The sequence below is a fragment of the Pan troglodytes genome, chromosome X (genome assembly GCF_028858775.2).
Source record: "Pan troglodytes isolate AG18354 chromosome X, NHGRI_mPanTro3-v2.0_pri, whole genome shotgun sequence".
Taxonomy (NCBI): Eukaryota; Metazoa; Chordata; class Mammalia; order Primates; family Hominidae; genus Pan; species Pan troglodytes.
The window spans coordinates 137,046,164-137,061,386 of record NC_072421.2 but is presented as its reverse complement, the minus strand read 5'-3'; the positions used below and the strand labels follow the sequence as shown (position 1 = coordinate 137,061,386).

The 15,223-nt window shown below is 36.6% G+C and overlaps 1 protein-coding gene across 14 annotated transcripts in view; it reads left to right on the top strand.

Moving 5' to 3' along the window:
- The window catches only part of MCF2 (MCF.2 cell line derived transforming sequence), a 128,445-nt gene extending 113,757 nt beyond the window's left edge, over positions 1 to 14,688 (top strand). For 4 of the 14 annotated variants that reach the window (XM_016944298.3, XM_063804652.1, XM_016944303.3 and 1 more), the window contains 6 exons: positions 6,486 to 6,578; positions 7,966 to 8,044; positions 8,610 to 8,682; positions 9,973 to 10,082; positions 11,282 to 11,394; positions 13,954 to 14,688. In XM_016944298.3, the coding sequence (XP_016799787.1) occupies positions 6,486 to 6,578; positions 7,966 to 8,044; positions 8,610 to 8,682; positions 9,973 to 10,082; positions 11,282 to 11,394; positions 13,954 to 13,986 (501 nt within the window). In that variant the 3' untranslated portion in view covers positions 13,987 to 14,688. Of the gene's footprint in view, positions 1 to 6,485; positions 6,579 to 7,965; positions 8,045 to 8,609; positions 8,683 to 9,972; positions 10,083 to 11,281; positions 11,395 to 13,685; positions 13,800 to 13,953 lie in introns of those variants that run through there. The other 10 variants (XM_054676234.2, XM_016944297.3, XM_016944296.3 and 7 more) reach the window with 4 other exon arrangements.
- The last annotated feature ends 535 nt before the right edge of the window (positions 14,689 to 15,223 follow it).

Genomic DNA, 15,223 nt, shown 5'->3' with positions numbered 1-15,223 from the left:
TCCCCACCTTCCTTTCTGTGTTCCTCCTCCACTCCCTAGCTCCATCCTTCCTGGGTGTTCAAAGCCACCTATAGCTGAATCCTTTCCATATCTGTCCTGTTCCGTCTTTCAAAATTACTTTATTCTCTCCTATAAACAAAATCCCCATTTTGTTCTAATATTAGTTTGTTATTAAAAAGAGAACAGTATTGTTTGGGGAAGTTATTGACAACCCAATGATACTTACAGCTGGTTTCTCCAATAGAGAAGAACTTCCAATTCACATGAGACCCATAATTGACAAATTTGAATTTTTTTACATCTAATGCATTTCATCTTTTGAATTTTAAATTTTTTTTTATTTTTTATTTTTTTATTTTATTATTATTATACTTTAAGTTTTAGGGTACATGTGCACAATGTGCAGGTTAGTTACATATGTATACATGTGCCACGCTGGTGTGCTGCACCCATTAACTCATCATTTAGCATTAGGTATATCTCCTAAAGCTATCCCTCCCCCCTCCCCCCACCCCACAACAGTCCCTGGAGTGTGATGTTCCCCTTCCTGTGTCCATGTGTTCTCATTGTTCAATTCCCACCTATGAGTGAGAAGATGTGGTGTTCAGTTTTTTGTTCTTGCGATAGTTTACTGAGAATGATGATTTCCAATTTCATCCATGTCCCTACAAAGGACATGAACTCATCATATTTTATGGCTGCATAGTATTCCATGGTGTGTATGTGCCACATTTTCTTAATCCAGTCTATAATTGTTAGACATTTGGGTTGATTCCAAGTCTTTGCTATTGTGAATAGTGCTGCAATAAACACATGTGTGCATGTGTCTTTATAGCAGCATGATTTATAATCCTTTGGGTATATACCCAGTAATGGGATGGCTGGGTCAAATGGTATTTCTAGTTCTAGATCCCTGAGGAATCGCCACACTGACTTCCACAGTGGTTGAACTAGTTTACAGTCCCACTAACAGTGTAAAAGTGTTCCTATTTCTCCACATCCTCTCCAGCACCTGTTGTTTCCTGACTTTTTAATGATTGCCATTCTAACTGGTGTGAGATGATATCTCATTGTGGTTTTGATTTGCATTTCTCTGATGGCCAGTGATGGTGAGCATTTTTTCATGCGTTTTTTGGCTGCATAAATGTCTTCTTTTGAGAAGTGTCTGTTCATGTCCTTTGCCCACTTTTTGATGGGGTGGGTTGTTTTTTTCTTGTAAATTTGTTTGAATTCATTGTAGATCCTGGATATTAGCCCTTTGTCAGGTGAGTAGGTTGCGAAAATTCTCTCCCATTCTGTAGGTTGCCTGTTCACTCTGATGGTAGTTTCTTTTGCTGTGCAGAAGCTCTTTAGTTTCATTAGATCCCATTTGTCAATTTTGGCTTTTGTTGCCATTGCTTTTGGTGTTTTAGACATGAAGTCCTTGCCCATGCCTATGTCCTGAATGGTAATGCCTAGGTTTTCTTCTAGGATTTTTATAGTTTTAGGTCTAACATTTAAGTCTTCAATCCATCTTGAATTAATTTTTGTATAAGGTGTAAGGAAGGGATCCAGTTTCAGCTTTCTACATACGGCTAGCCAGTTTTCCCTGCACCATTTATTAAATAGGGAATCCTTTCCCCATTGCTTGTTTTTCTCAGGTTTGTCAAAGATCAGATGGTTGTAGATATGCAGCATTATTTCTGAGTGCTCTGTTCTGTTCCATTGATCTATGTCTCTGTTTTGGCACCAGTACCATGCTGTTTTGGTTACTGTAGCCTTGTAGTATAGTTTGAAGTCAGGTAGCGTCATGCCTCCGGCTTTGTTCTTTTGGCTTAGGATTGACTTGGCGGTGCGGGCTCTTTTTTGGTTCCATATGAACTTTAAAGTAGTTTTTTCCAATTCTGTGAAGAAAGTCATTGGTAGCTTGATGGGGATGGCATTGAATCTATAAATTACCTTGAGCAGTATGGCCATTTTTACGATATTGATTCTTCCTACCCATGAGCATGGAGTGTTCTTCCATTTCTTTATATCCTCTTTTATTTCATTGAGCAGTGGTTTGTAGTTCTCCTTGAAGAGGTCCTTCATGTCCCTTGTAAGTTGGATTCCTAGGTATTTTATTCTCTTTGTAGCAATTGTGAATGGGAGTTCATTCATGATTTGGCTCTCTGTTTGTCTGTTATTGGTGTATAAGAATGCTTGTGATTTTTGTACATTGATTTTGTATCCTGAGACTTTGCTGAAGTTGCTTATCAGCTTAAGGAGATTTTGGGCTGAGACAATGGGGTTTTCTAGATATACAATCATGTCATCTGCAGACAGGGACAATTTGACTTCCTCTTTTCCTAATTGAATACCCTTTATTTCCTTCTCCTGCCTGATTGCCCTGGCCAGAACTTCCAACACTATGTTGAATAGGAGTTGTGAGAGAGGGCATCCCTGTCTTGTGCCAGTTTTCAAAGGGAATGCTTCCAGTTTTTGCCCATTCAGTATGATATTGGCTGTGGGTTTGTCATAGATAGCTCTTATTATTTTGAGATACATCCCATCAATACCTAATTTATTGAGAGTTTTTAGCACGAAGCGTTGTTGAATTTTGTCAAAGGCCTTTTCTGCATCTATTGAGTTAATCATGTGGTTTTTGTCTTTGGTTCTGTTTATATGCTGGATTACATTTATCGATTTGCGTATATTGAACCAGCCTTGCATCCCAGGGATGAAGCCCGCTTGATCATGGTGGATAAGCTTTTTGATGTACTGCTGGATTCAGTTTGCCAGTATTTTATTGAAGATTTTTGCATCAATGTTCATCAAGGATATTGGTCTAAAATTCTCTTTTTTGGTTGTGTCTCTGCCCGGCTTTGGTATCAGGATGATGCTGGCCTCATAAAATGAGTTAGGGAGGATTCCCTCTTTTTCTATTGATTGGAATAGTTTCAGAAGGAATAGTACCAGTTCCTCCTTGTACCTCTGGTAGAATTTGGCTGTGAATCCATCTGGTCCTGGACTGTTTTTGGTTGGTAAGCTATTGATTATTGCCCCAATTTCAGAGCCTGTTGTTGGTCTATTCAGAGATTCAGGAGCTGGTTTTTTGAAAAGATCAACAAAATTGATAAACTGCTAGCAAGACTAATAAAGAAGAAAAGAGAGAAGAATCAAATAGACGCAATAAAAAATGATAAAGGGGATATCACCACCAATCCCACAGAAATACAAACTACCATCAGAGAATACTATAAACACCTCTATGCAAATAAACTAGAAAATCTAGAAGAAATGGATAAATTCCTTTAATTTTAAATTCTAAAACCAATATAACGTTTGTCACAAAAAATTTCAAAAATAGAGAAAACGATTGTCCTTAATTCCCCAACCACTATCACGTTAGTTACTTTTCATGAGCATGTTCTTTCATAGTTCTCATTACCAGTATATTTGATAATTGATGAAATTTTCAGTAGCAGTTATAAAGAGGACAGGCAATATGTTTTGAGACAGGCATGAGGTATTTGTATTAGGAGACTACCTGTAAGCAGGCCTTGCTTTTGATTCTTCCCATAGGATCAGCAGCCCCTAGTTGTTCCCAACAAGGTTCCTGCCCAGGGTCGGGTCAAAAAGATGTAGTTCTTCCTATCGTGTATTTTCCCTGCTTCACTCTGAACCCACAGCAGCTTCTTTAAAACTCTTGGTTTCGTCACAAAGGGCCAGTTGCTCCTTTGATTTTAGCAGTCCACCTCTAAGCCCCCAAATCTCAAAGGGCCTTCTAAGTAATTAATAAACATAGATTGAGAACCATAAATTTGTAATCCATGTCAGAGAGGGTTCAAATCTCTTGCTGTCTGTATACCTATTTCTTGGGAAGGTACTTTACCTTCATAGGCATATTTGACCCAAATGCATTTGATGTACATTTTATCGTGAGGTGACCTAATTTCTACCTAATACAGTATTTCTATTTCATATTAATTTTCTATTTTACCTTCAATTTGTTACAATGATGGACATGCCAACAAAATGTTTCTTGAGTACATTAAAGTAAGGGGGATATTAGGTGATTAAGTCATGAAAACTGAAACTGCAATAGGTACCATGGAAACAGAGAAGGTGGAATAGATTCAAGAAACATTTCAATAGAAAGTAGACAGATGGGCTTGATGACTTACTAGCTACAAAAATTAAATAATACCTGACATTGAAGGAAGAAAATCTTTCTGATTCTTCTTTGGTTCCCCAGTAATGCCAAGTATCCTTAATAAACAATATTAGCCAGTGATGCCTACAAGGCTTTAGACCAGGATTCCTTGGAAAATGGTGATATCACTAAAAATTAGGATATTTCTTAGGGTTCACTACACTCACTTCTGCTTGCCTGCTTATCATGAGATTCTAGCATTAAGCAATTGCTAGCATTCCTAGTCAATGTGTTATTTAACAATCTGGGTTATTAGTTTCAAAGTCTTACCCTTGGTAGAGAGGATCATTGCAGATATTCCACTGCTGAACCTTCTCTCTCACTTTTTTTTTTAACTTTTATTTTAGATTCAGGGGGTACATCTGCAGGTTTGTTACCTGGCTGTATTGCATGATGTTTAGGTTTGGGGCACAAATATCCCATCACCCAGGTACTGAGCATTGTCCCCAAGAGTTAGTTTTCCAACCCTTGTCCCTCTCCCTCCATCCCTCCTCTGGTAGTCCCCAGTGTCTGTTGTTGCCTTTGTCTATGTCTCTCACTTTAAATGAACTCTTGTTTTGACTGCACCATACGAAGCTGGGATCCCATGGCCTGACCATGTACTTTCTAATTATTTATATGTTATATTTTAAGTTGGCTGCTTATGTGCAAGGAAAGGCCCTATCTAAAGTCAAAGTTGACCAGATGGGGAGATTCAAGTCCTTCAGATTCCTTAGTTCATGTGTTTATTATCATCGATTTTTAAAAATTTTACAAATTGCACATAGTCCTTATTATGTACAACACATAATGGTTAGATTTCCAGGGCAACTCAGAAAAGTTCACTTAATTGATAATGATGTACTATATGTTTGCAATAAAAAAATAACAAAACAATTGCAACTTAAATAGGGGAAAGAGTAGAAAGCAAACTCATACTTTAAAAAGCTCATTATAGGATCTAAGCATTTACTCCATGCTATTTAGTCCTTATATCAACCCTATGAAATAGGTGTTCTTTCTATTTTATAGTTGAGGAAACTGAAGTTTAGAAAAGTTAAGCAACTTGCACCAAGACACATAGCTAGTGAATGGTAGAGATGTATTCCAATCCAGACCTCTCTAACTTCAAAGCCTGTGGGCCTTCCAGCTTATCATGTTATTAAGACAAAACCATGTAATGAAACAAAATTAATTTTTAAAAATATTGAATATGAGATTACTATTCATCTTAAATTGTGATATTTGAGCAGAAGTAGGTTAGTTGGAATGATGGAGTGAGAATATAAAGATAGTTTGGGACATTGTGAAAATAACTTCTTACTACGTTCAGGGTGGATGTTACAGGTTCTTTCATTAATATGTTATGTTAAATTACATTTCTAAGCATAAGTGCTTTTCTTCTCCTTGGTATGGCGATCTCCCTAGCACTATCTTTAATGCTTATCAGCTCTAATAAGGGCCATTTGGGGGGCTCATAACTAGAACAGAGAGTGAGATACTCCTTTAGATAATTAGGTTAAGAATTGAAAGAAAAGAGGAAGGCAGAAAGGAACTAAAAGAATGTTTGTGCAAAGGAGTGAGATTGCCCAAAATGCAATTAGCCAAGCTATTAGCAGAAAACGATGAAAGAAAATGGAAGAGTTTATGACTTGCACAATCACGCTGAGGAAAAGAAAAAATTGTGGTAAGGAAGAGATATTGTGCACAGAAGTTTCACTGGGTACAAAAAGACAACAATGTCCCATTACATATTATTTGTTTTTTTTTTTGTTTGTTTGTTTTTTTTTTAGAAAGGCCAAGGGATTGGTGGAAAATAGAGAGATCCTTGTGTACCTGGCTGGTTCTCTCCTGTCCCATAAATTAGATGTTTATAACTTGTAGGACTTCTATCAAAATAAATTATAATTTGTAGGATTAAATGGTCTGTCAAATGATTATTCTAAATAACTATTTAAATTAATTTTCAGTGGCTTTTCTTTATTGATGTTTAATGACTTCTGTGTTTGACTCAATAATTTGTTTTAATAGTGTACTATTAATTTATAACATAATTAGATCTTAGATGGGCTACTTGGATGTTCAGATTTATAACATTTGTGTCAACCACTGAAATGAAGCGTGCAATCTGAACTATAAAGTGCATAGTTCAATGAAAGCATTTAAATACTCTCATCTATGATTGTAATTATTATTTCATATTCATTTAATATAACATGTATTTTTCTGCCCAAGAGAAATTCTGTTTCATTTAGAATATGATAGGGTAGATTTAATGTAATTTCATATTCAAAATAAAATGCTCATGAAAATTTTGACTTATTTATTATAGATGGATGAAGTTGGAATCACTGAATATGTAAAAGGTGATAACCGCAAGTTTGAAATCTGGTATGGTGAAAAGGAAGAAGTTTATATTGTCCAGGTTGGTCATTTGAAAATTCTTCTAGAAACCCAAACCTGCATTGAAATACAAAAGCCCGAATTTATAAACAAAAATAATTTTGGTCGCATTTCAAAATTTCCACCCCTTTCATGTAGGTCAGTTAAATATTATTTGAATATTCTTTGTGATGTATTTAAATGTTTTCTAGTAGTTACATTGAGATATGCCTGTGGTGTTCTCTAGGGCTTCAAGTTTTCACAACTACATAAGAGACTTATCAACTAGAGCTGACAGCTTGGCAGGTACTTCTCTGTCCCCATCAAATTTCCAAGTTATGGAATTATAATAGTTCTGAGTTCCTCTTATGCTGAGCATTCTAGGGGTACCTGATTATGAGACATGGGGATGTGACAGTTCAGACTTGCTTTCTGCTTCTGAAGAACATGGTTAAAGCCCTGGCCAGTTGTATAGGGTCCAACATGTTTCAGGGAAGGGAAGAGGAATCAGAACATTTCAAAAGGATGTTGTCATTGCAATAAATATTTGTATCTGGAGTTGTCAATGTGCTGTTATCTGTTAAAAATGCTCAGTGTTTTTTGTTTGTTGTAATTCTTTACTAGGTGACTGCAATCTATAAAAATATGTTTTCTTGGCTTGCTTAAGATATAATATTTGGTATCATTTAACAAACATCTTGTAAGTGATGGGAGGATATTTAAGGAGGATTTCATGTTACCATCAGTCACCAAGGTTATTCTGCAATAGATGGCCTTTTCAGAAATAGTAGAGCTTGTTTTATTTTACTAAAATTAAACATCAAAATGTTATATTTTAAAAAGAATCCTCCTGTAAAGACAAAATAAGTGAAATTATATTTCACAGTTTCATCCAAGCATTATTATACCATTATTTAAGGGCAATTTCAAAATGGATTTTTTTTTTTTGAGACAGCGTCTCACCCTGTTGCTCAGGCTGGAGTGCAGTGGTGTGATCTCGGCTCACTTCAACCTCTGCCTCCCAGGCTCAAGCGATTCTCCCACCTCACCCTCTCAAGTAGCTGGGACTACAGGCACATGCCACCACACCTGGCTAATTATTATTATTATTATTATTATTTGTAGAGATGGGGTTTCCCTATGTTCCCCAGGCTGGTCTCAAACTCCTGGGCTCAAGAGATCTGCCCACCTTGGCCTCCCAAAGTCCTGGGATTACAGCAAAAATGGTTCTGACTGTATTATTTCATCTAATCTGATAGCAAATTATTTGCTTCATAAAAATTTTAACAATCAAACGGTTAAGATTTGAGTATGGTGTTATAGGGAGTAGATCATATTTTATGTACACGATTACATTTGTTTTATTATAGTACATCCTTTTTAAAAGGAAATGTGTACCACCTCCCTCCCGCTTTTTTTTTAATCTTTAGGCTTCTAATGTAGATGTGAAGATGACGTGGCTAAAAGAAATAAGAAATATTTTGTTGAAGCAGCAGGAACTTTTGACAGGTAAATTCAAGCCTGCATTCTTCACAACAAGAAGTATAGTAACAGCTTATTGACTCAGATTTTTAAATTATTTTTCCAGAGAATGGGGCTGATATTTACTTTATACTATTACAATGAGAAGATTTGTTAATTTAATTAGTAGGAGATTGAGATTCAGAGGATTGTTTAAACTATTTTGGAGAATGAACTTTACACTAGAAAATGAACCCTTGTGCTTAAGAAGCAGTTGAGAAGCAACACAGTGAACTGATTGTGGTAATCCCCAGTCCTTTCCATGAGGTGACTCTGCTTAATATCTCGAGTAATCATTGCTCTATAATGATGGAATGGGAGCCAGTTCTACTTCTAAACTTGAACTTCTTGAATAAAATATTATATGGTCCAGACCTTTCCAAATTCAAACTTGAGACTGGCCTTCCCTCTGATTATTTCAAGTCTGTGAAGCTTAAGTCTAATGGCAAGGATGCGTGTGTGTGTGTGTGTGTGTGTGTGAGAAAGTCATTGGCCTTCAAGGAAGTAAGAAGTGTGACTTCTGAATGATAATATGCTTTGTTTTATTTCTCAGTTAAAAAAAGAAAGCAACAGGATCAATTAACAGAACGGGATAAGTTTCAGATTTCTCTTCAGCAGAATGATGAGTAAGTGATTATTCTTTAAGAAATACCACTCCTGCAATCTTTTGTTTTCTGTATGTAACATGAAACAATGTAATTAAAGTATCTCTGACAAGAACCATCCACCAATTTAGCAATAACTCGTCAAATTCCGTAAACATATCATTTTCTCAGGTCCAGCCTTATACTGGAGGCTGATAGTTCTTAATAGTTATCCCTTGGGTTGATTTCTAAACATGATTGAAAATGCTTTATTTTTAATATATCATTGGAAGAATTACATGTAGGCTGACAGGAAAGGAGGCTGTGCTCATAAGCTTTTTTTTTCAAAGTATTTTTGGTCACCTTTGATCTGACTGGAAAAAGAGGGTTGTAAGAATATGGGAATAGAGCAAATGAAGGACTGGCTCACAGTTTTACAGTCCCTTGATGGGGACCTCTTGCTGGTGATTTGGCCTCTCTCTACATAGAGAGAAGGTATGGATCCTGGGAGGGAACTGAGCCTGGACACAACCAGGAGTCATTAAGGAAGCTGGCAGTCCTATATGACAGCACACTGGTATGGGTTTAGAGATGTAGTCATTGTATTCTGCCTCTAGAAATTCCAAAAGGTGGAGTTCTCGCTGAACATTTGCATATATGCAGAAAGAATTCTCTCATTGATTCTGAAGGCCTGGCACAGAGATTCACCACACAGCGTCTGCTTGCTGTGGTGATCATTGAATGACTTATTAGAAATACTGTTTTTTCCTTCGCTGCATGTCATCTTTCTGAGGTAGCTAAAATCAGATGAAACATATGGTGGTTCACGTGGAGATTTAGGAGAACCATTTAAAAGTTGCAGAGAAAGTCTTTATCTTTCAGAGTTCAAAAAGCTCCATCTTTTGTCGTACATTATAGGAGTAACATCTTTAGGTTTTATGCAGTAATTGACTTAATAGTAGCTGGTACATACTCAACAATATGAATCAGTTGAAGGTTTCATCTTCATTTATATACAACAACTTACCTAATTCATTAATGTTATAAGTCCACAGAGCAACGGGGATTGTATACAATACCCTTACTTTGGGTCTAGAAGGGAGTAGTTTTTCTCCTTACATAATAGAGAACCTGCTGGCTTGGATCTGAGATTTAAGCTTGTGTATATTATAACCTATTGCCACACAGATTTAAATAGGGAGTATTGGCTGTTTGGATGGATTCTCAGCATGTTCTTAACACTTGGTATCAATGGAAGCAATACCACTTTAAATTTCTTTTTACTTGTAAACTGTACAAAAGCTCACTTAGTTTTATACATCACTATTTCAGAAAGCAACAGGGAGCTTTTGTAAGTACTGAGGAAACTGAATTGGAACACACCAACACTGTGGTGGAGGTCTGTGAGGCAATTGCATCAGTTCAGGCAGAAGCAAATACAGGTATGTGTCATGGTCATCTTAAGACGAGATTCATGGGTGTGCAAATTTTTACCTCGTATTATTAATTTGGAAATCTACCCACTTGGTATTTTTGTATAAACAAAATACAGTTAACCCATTTTTATAAGGCTCTCATGTCTTGCATATGCAGGACACTCTGATGGGCACTAGAGAGTATTGGTTGTCAAAGTGTGGTCCCTGGACCACTAGCATCAACATCACCTGGAAACTTTTACAGAAGACAAATTCTCTTGCTCTATTCAGACCTTCTGGATCAGAAACTCTGGGAACAAGGCCCAGCCACTTGAGTTTTAACAGGCTCTCTCTGTGATTTTGATGCATGGTCAAGTTTGGGAACCCCTGCTATAAAGGATATAGTGATGAATAAAACATATATACTGGCTTCAAGGAATGCGCATTTCACTTACCGTTGGTTTAATGAATAGAGAAGAGTCATTAACAGCCGAAATATTTATTCTTCCTCTGTGAATGGTTTTATTTGAAGTGATTTTGAATACTTTATTTAATTCAACAAATATTGACATAGCATGATCTGCATTCCAGGAGTTATGCAAAGTGCTAGGCATATAGTCTAACTAGGATACACTCAGCTGCCATCCTCATGAAGCTAGGAGAATAGAAAGATAGTTAAACAAGCAATTAAAAGTAAATTTGGCGAGTGTTACAGCAGGGAAGTACGAAGTGCTGTAGAAGCATACATGAGGATCACCTAAACAACTCTAGGATCAACAGCATAGACTTCTTTGGAGAAATGCCTAACAGAGTGCCTGATACTCAACACTTTAATATGATGATCCTTAATATGGAAGAGTTCTGTACTGGTTGAGGAGAAAAAGGTAATGATAGCCTTGTAGAGTTTCCATTTATCCAATTAAAGGTCACTTCCCTCAGGTCATATATGCTGTGGCCCCCAAAGAAGCAAGGAGAGAGCATAGTACTAATGCCTTCATTTGACAGGTGAGGAAACCAAGTTAGAAAAAGATGACGATGACTTTTCCCAGGTTGCATGAATAGTTTAATGTGGCCAGGATGAGATCTGTTAATTTGCTGCTTACATTAGATTAGTTAATCCATTTTTAAAAATTCAACTTTTTAAAGGATTACAGCTAGTTTTACTTCTCACCTTGTGGTAAATTAGCACCATGAAGTAACTGCCACATTCCACACTTTTCTTATAGTTTGGACTGAGGCATCACAATCTGCAGAAATCTCTGAAGAACCTGCGGAATGGTCAAGCAACTATTTCTACCCTACTTATGATGAAAATGAAGAAGAAAATAGGCCCCTCATGGTTAGTAATAATATAGTAAATTAAAATTATTGAGGCAGTTTTACTGACGAAATATAGGTGGAGCACATAGGGGCAATCTTTTGTCAGCATCCTTGAGGCCATTAGGAGTAAGCCATTGCTAAAATAGTTGAAATAAATCTTATTATGAACATCAGGAAGCACTTCTGTCTTTAAGTAGAACCTGTTTGACCTATACATAGAGCTTCTACTGATGTTGATGAAATAGATAGTCAATCTTTCCAAATCTCTAAAATCCCAGTTTTATCTTTAGTAGAGCTCCACCACTGTGTTTTCCATCCAGGCATGTGAAATAAAATCAGAGAACAAAGGGGCTTCAAATATACTTTAAAAACCAGTTTGGATTCCAGATTAGAAAATAAAGGAAATAAGCATTATACATTAAAAACGATTTAATAACATCTGGGGGATATATTTTAGTGTGTTCTCAAAAATACACTAATGATATAAAATCTCAGCATATTAGAGCAAGGGAACACCCTGTAAAATTAAAGGAGGTTGCTTTAAGGTTAAAGTGTTTATAGAAGGAATAGTTTGCAAGTTGGTAGGATACCAGTGGGCTATTAAAGAGGAGGTAGGACTGTTTGGGAGTAAATCCCTACTTTTCTAAAGTCACCAGCTTGGAAGGTAGGAGTGATGCTTGGAAGTAGAGTGCTCCTTGGTGCCCTTCAGAGGAATCAATTACATTTGGCAGTTCTACTGTTAGTATAAGAGGGTAAACCTCGTCTCTACTAAAAATACAAAATTAGGCGGTTGTGGTGGCGCATGCCTGTAATCCCAGCTATTCAGGAGGCTGAGGCAGGAGAATCGCTTGAACCCAGGAGGCGCAGGTTGCAGTGAGCTGAGATAGTGCCCTTGCACTCCAGCCTGGGCAACAAGAGCGAAACTCTGTCTCAAAAAAAAAAAAAAAAAAAAAAGGATAATGGCATGGATAATCACAAAGCTGTACAGCATTGACTCTGAAATGCAGTCTTTAAAAAAGTAGATATTGTTTCTCCTAATACTATGATGACCATAATACATATTTGTGTGATAGTTTACCGTTTCCCAAATGATTTCTCAATTAATATTCACAGTATTAGTATGAAAAAGAGCGGGCTTTATTACCTTCAATTTACAGAGGAGGAAACTGAGACTTAGATCTGGTAAGATATTTGTCCAGAGTTAATTGTCTATACCTGCAGTTCCCAAACTTTTTAATGAAAGAAGCCTTTACATCCTTAAAAATTGAAAACCCCAAAGAACTCTTGTTTATGTAGGTTATATCTTTTAAAAATACTTTCAACTTTTATTTTAGATTCAGGAGGTACATGTGTAAGGTTTTGTTACATGGGAATACTGCGTGACGCTGAGATTTGGAGTATGAATGGTCCTGTCACCCAGGTAGTGAGCATAGTACCCAAAATGTAGTTTTTCAGCCCTTCTGCCAACCGTCTTTCCTCCCTCTAGTAGTCCCCAGTGTTCATTGTGCCCATCTTTGTGTCCACGTGTACCCAATGCTTAGCTCCCACTTATAAGTGAGAACACGTGGTATTTGGTTTTCTGTTCCTGCGTTAATTTGCTTAGGATAACGGTTTCCAGCTGCATCCACCTTGCTGCAAAGGACATGATTGCATTTCTTTTTATGGCTGCAGAGTATTCCATAGTATATAGGTTACATCTATTGATATTTACCATGTGATAAAACTAAGAAATACAAAATTTTGAATGTAATAATTGTTTAAAAATATTAATAAACCCATTGTAAGTTTATATAAATAAGATTTTTCTTTAAAAAGTTACATTTTTCAAAATAAAAATCAGTGAGAAGACTGATTTAAATACTTAAATACTTACAAAAGAAATACTTTTGTAAATCACTTTAACTTCTGGCTCAGTAAAAGGTGAATTCTCATATCCGCTTTTGCATTCAATTTGTTGTGCTACCATACACCTAGTATCCTCTAGAAAACTCCACCGTGTACTTGTGAGAGGATGAGAGTGAAAAAGGCAAATAGTGTCTTAATGTAGGTTGACCTTGTAGACCCCTTGAAAGGGTCTCAGGAACCCACAACAGTCTGTCTCCCACACTTTGGGAATCTCAGGCTTAGACTAATAATAAAAAGAAGTTTAATGTCTTTAATTAATGTTAGCTGGGGATGGAATGGATAGTAGTAGTTGTTAAATGCGAGCAAAAAGTCAGAGGAAGCCAGTTTGTGTTTAACCGTTTGCTGTAGATGATCTATGAAGGCATTGTAAAGAACTCAGTTTTAAGTAGGCATTTTTTTTTCTAGCTATGGTATCAGAAGATAAAGTAAATATGCAAAATTGAAGAATGCTTTAATCACAGAGGATGGGAATATAGAAAAACCTATTAGTTTCTCTCTCTTTGTCCAATAATTCTCTGAGATGTGCTACTAAGGAAAACATATAAAAGAGCAACACAATGTATTCCATACACCTTTCTTCCCTGCCCAAACAAGAAGCTGGAATGACCTGCTCTTTTGGCTTCACTTGGTCAAGTTGTAAACTGAGCAATAATGGGTGCTGCTTCCCTTGTAGAGACCTGTGTCGGAGATGGCTCTCCTATATTGATGAAGCTACTATGTCAAATGGCAAGTAGCTCTTTCCTGCCTGCTTCTCAGCTCATTTGGAAAAATACTGCGCAAAAGACATTGAGCTCAAATGATGCAGATGTTGTTTTCAGGTTAATGGACACGCAAAGAAACCACAGCACATACTTCTTTTCTTTCATTTAATAAAGCTTTTAATTATGGTACGCTATCTTTTTAAAATCATGTATTTAATGTGTCAGATATTGTGCTTGAAAGATTCTCATCTCAGAATACTTTTGGACTTGAAAATTATTTCTTCTCTACTTTGTAAACAAATGCAATCGGTGTGCCTTGGATTATTTAGTTTATTAATGAATTAAGTCAAAATTACGGCTGCAAAATTGCTAAGGTCAAGTAAAGCACAACATTATGATTTAATATGCTTTTATTGAAACCACAGCTTTTGTGCCCATCATTTTAACCTGTGTGAAACAATACAAAGCCCAGAAATTCTTTTCGGGGCATGAGTAAATTTTGTTCAGGGCTACTGTCTGTGTGTGCCCAGATAAAATTTTCATGAGAGTAGTTTACAAAAGCCGTATTTAAAAGTTAATATTTTCACACATTTTTTTCTGGATTTCTGCTTATAATTAATGTAACTTAAATTAGTTGTGCTCTGCTATTTTCTGTATATTTCATGTTGTAATTCTTTTTTTCAAATAAAAATTAATTCTTCAGGTTAAATAAACTCGTTCTGCCTTTTTCGTTCCCCATCACATACTGCTTCATGTCTGTCTGTTCCTGCAAAGCTGCTGCAGCTGCCACATTTACCAGTGAAGAAAAGAGTTCATTCTTCATGTTGCAGAGCAGGCAGTTATGCAAGTGGTTTTGCAATCAAGTTTGTAATATAATTTTTTAAAACAACTTTACAGTCTCCAGGCAAATATAGATCCCTAGCAGACTGCAGGAAGAGAGGCTCAGAAGACCTCCTGATTAGAAATGGAGATGTCATTCAGCTTCTCCATGGGAGTGCTGAGGGTCAATGGTAGGTGTGTTTGCAAAGCCTGTGATGATCTCCAGCTGGGGCACATAGATAGCTAATCAAACGTTCTGCTTTATCTGTATCTTTGTTATACAGTCTCCAAAAGCAGAAATGTCACAGCAATGGCTTTCATTTTCGTTGCTTCAGCACTGCCTATAAAGCTCACTGAAAGGAACATTAACCTTTGGTGAGTGAAAAATGCTTTGAAAGAATGACATGCTATGAGTCTGCATGT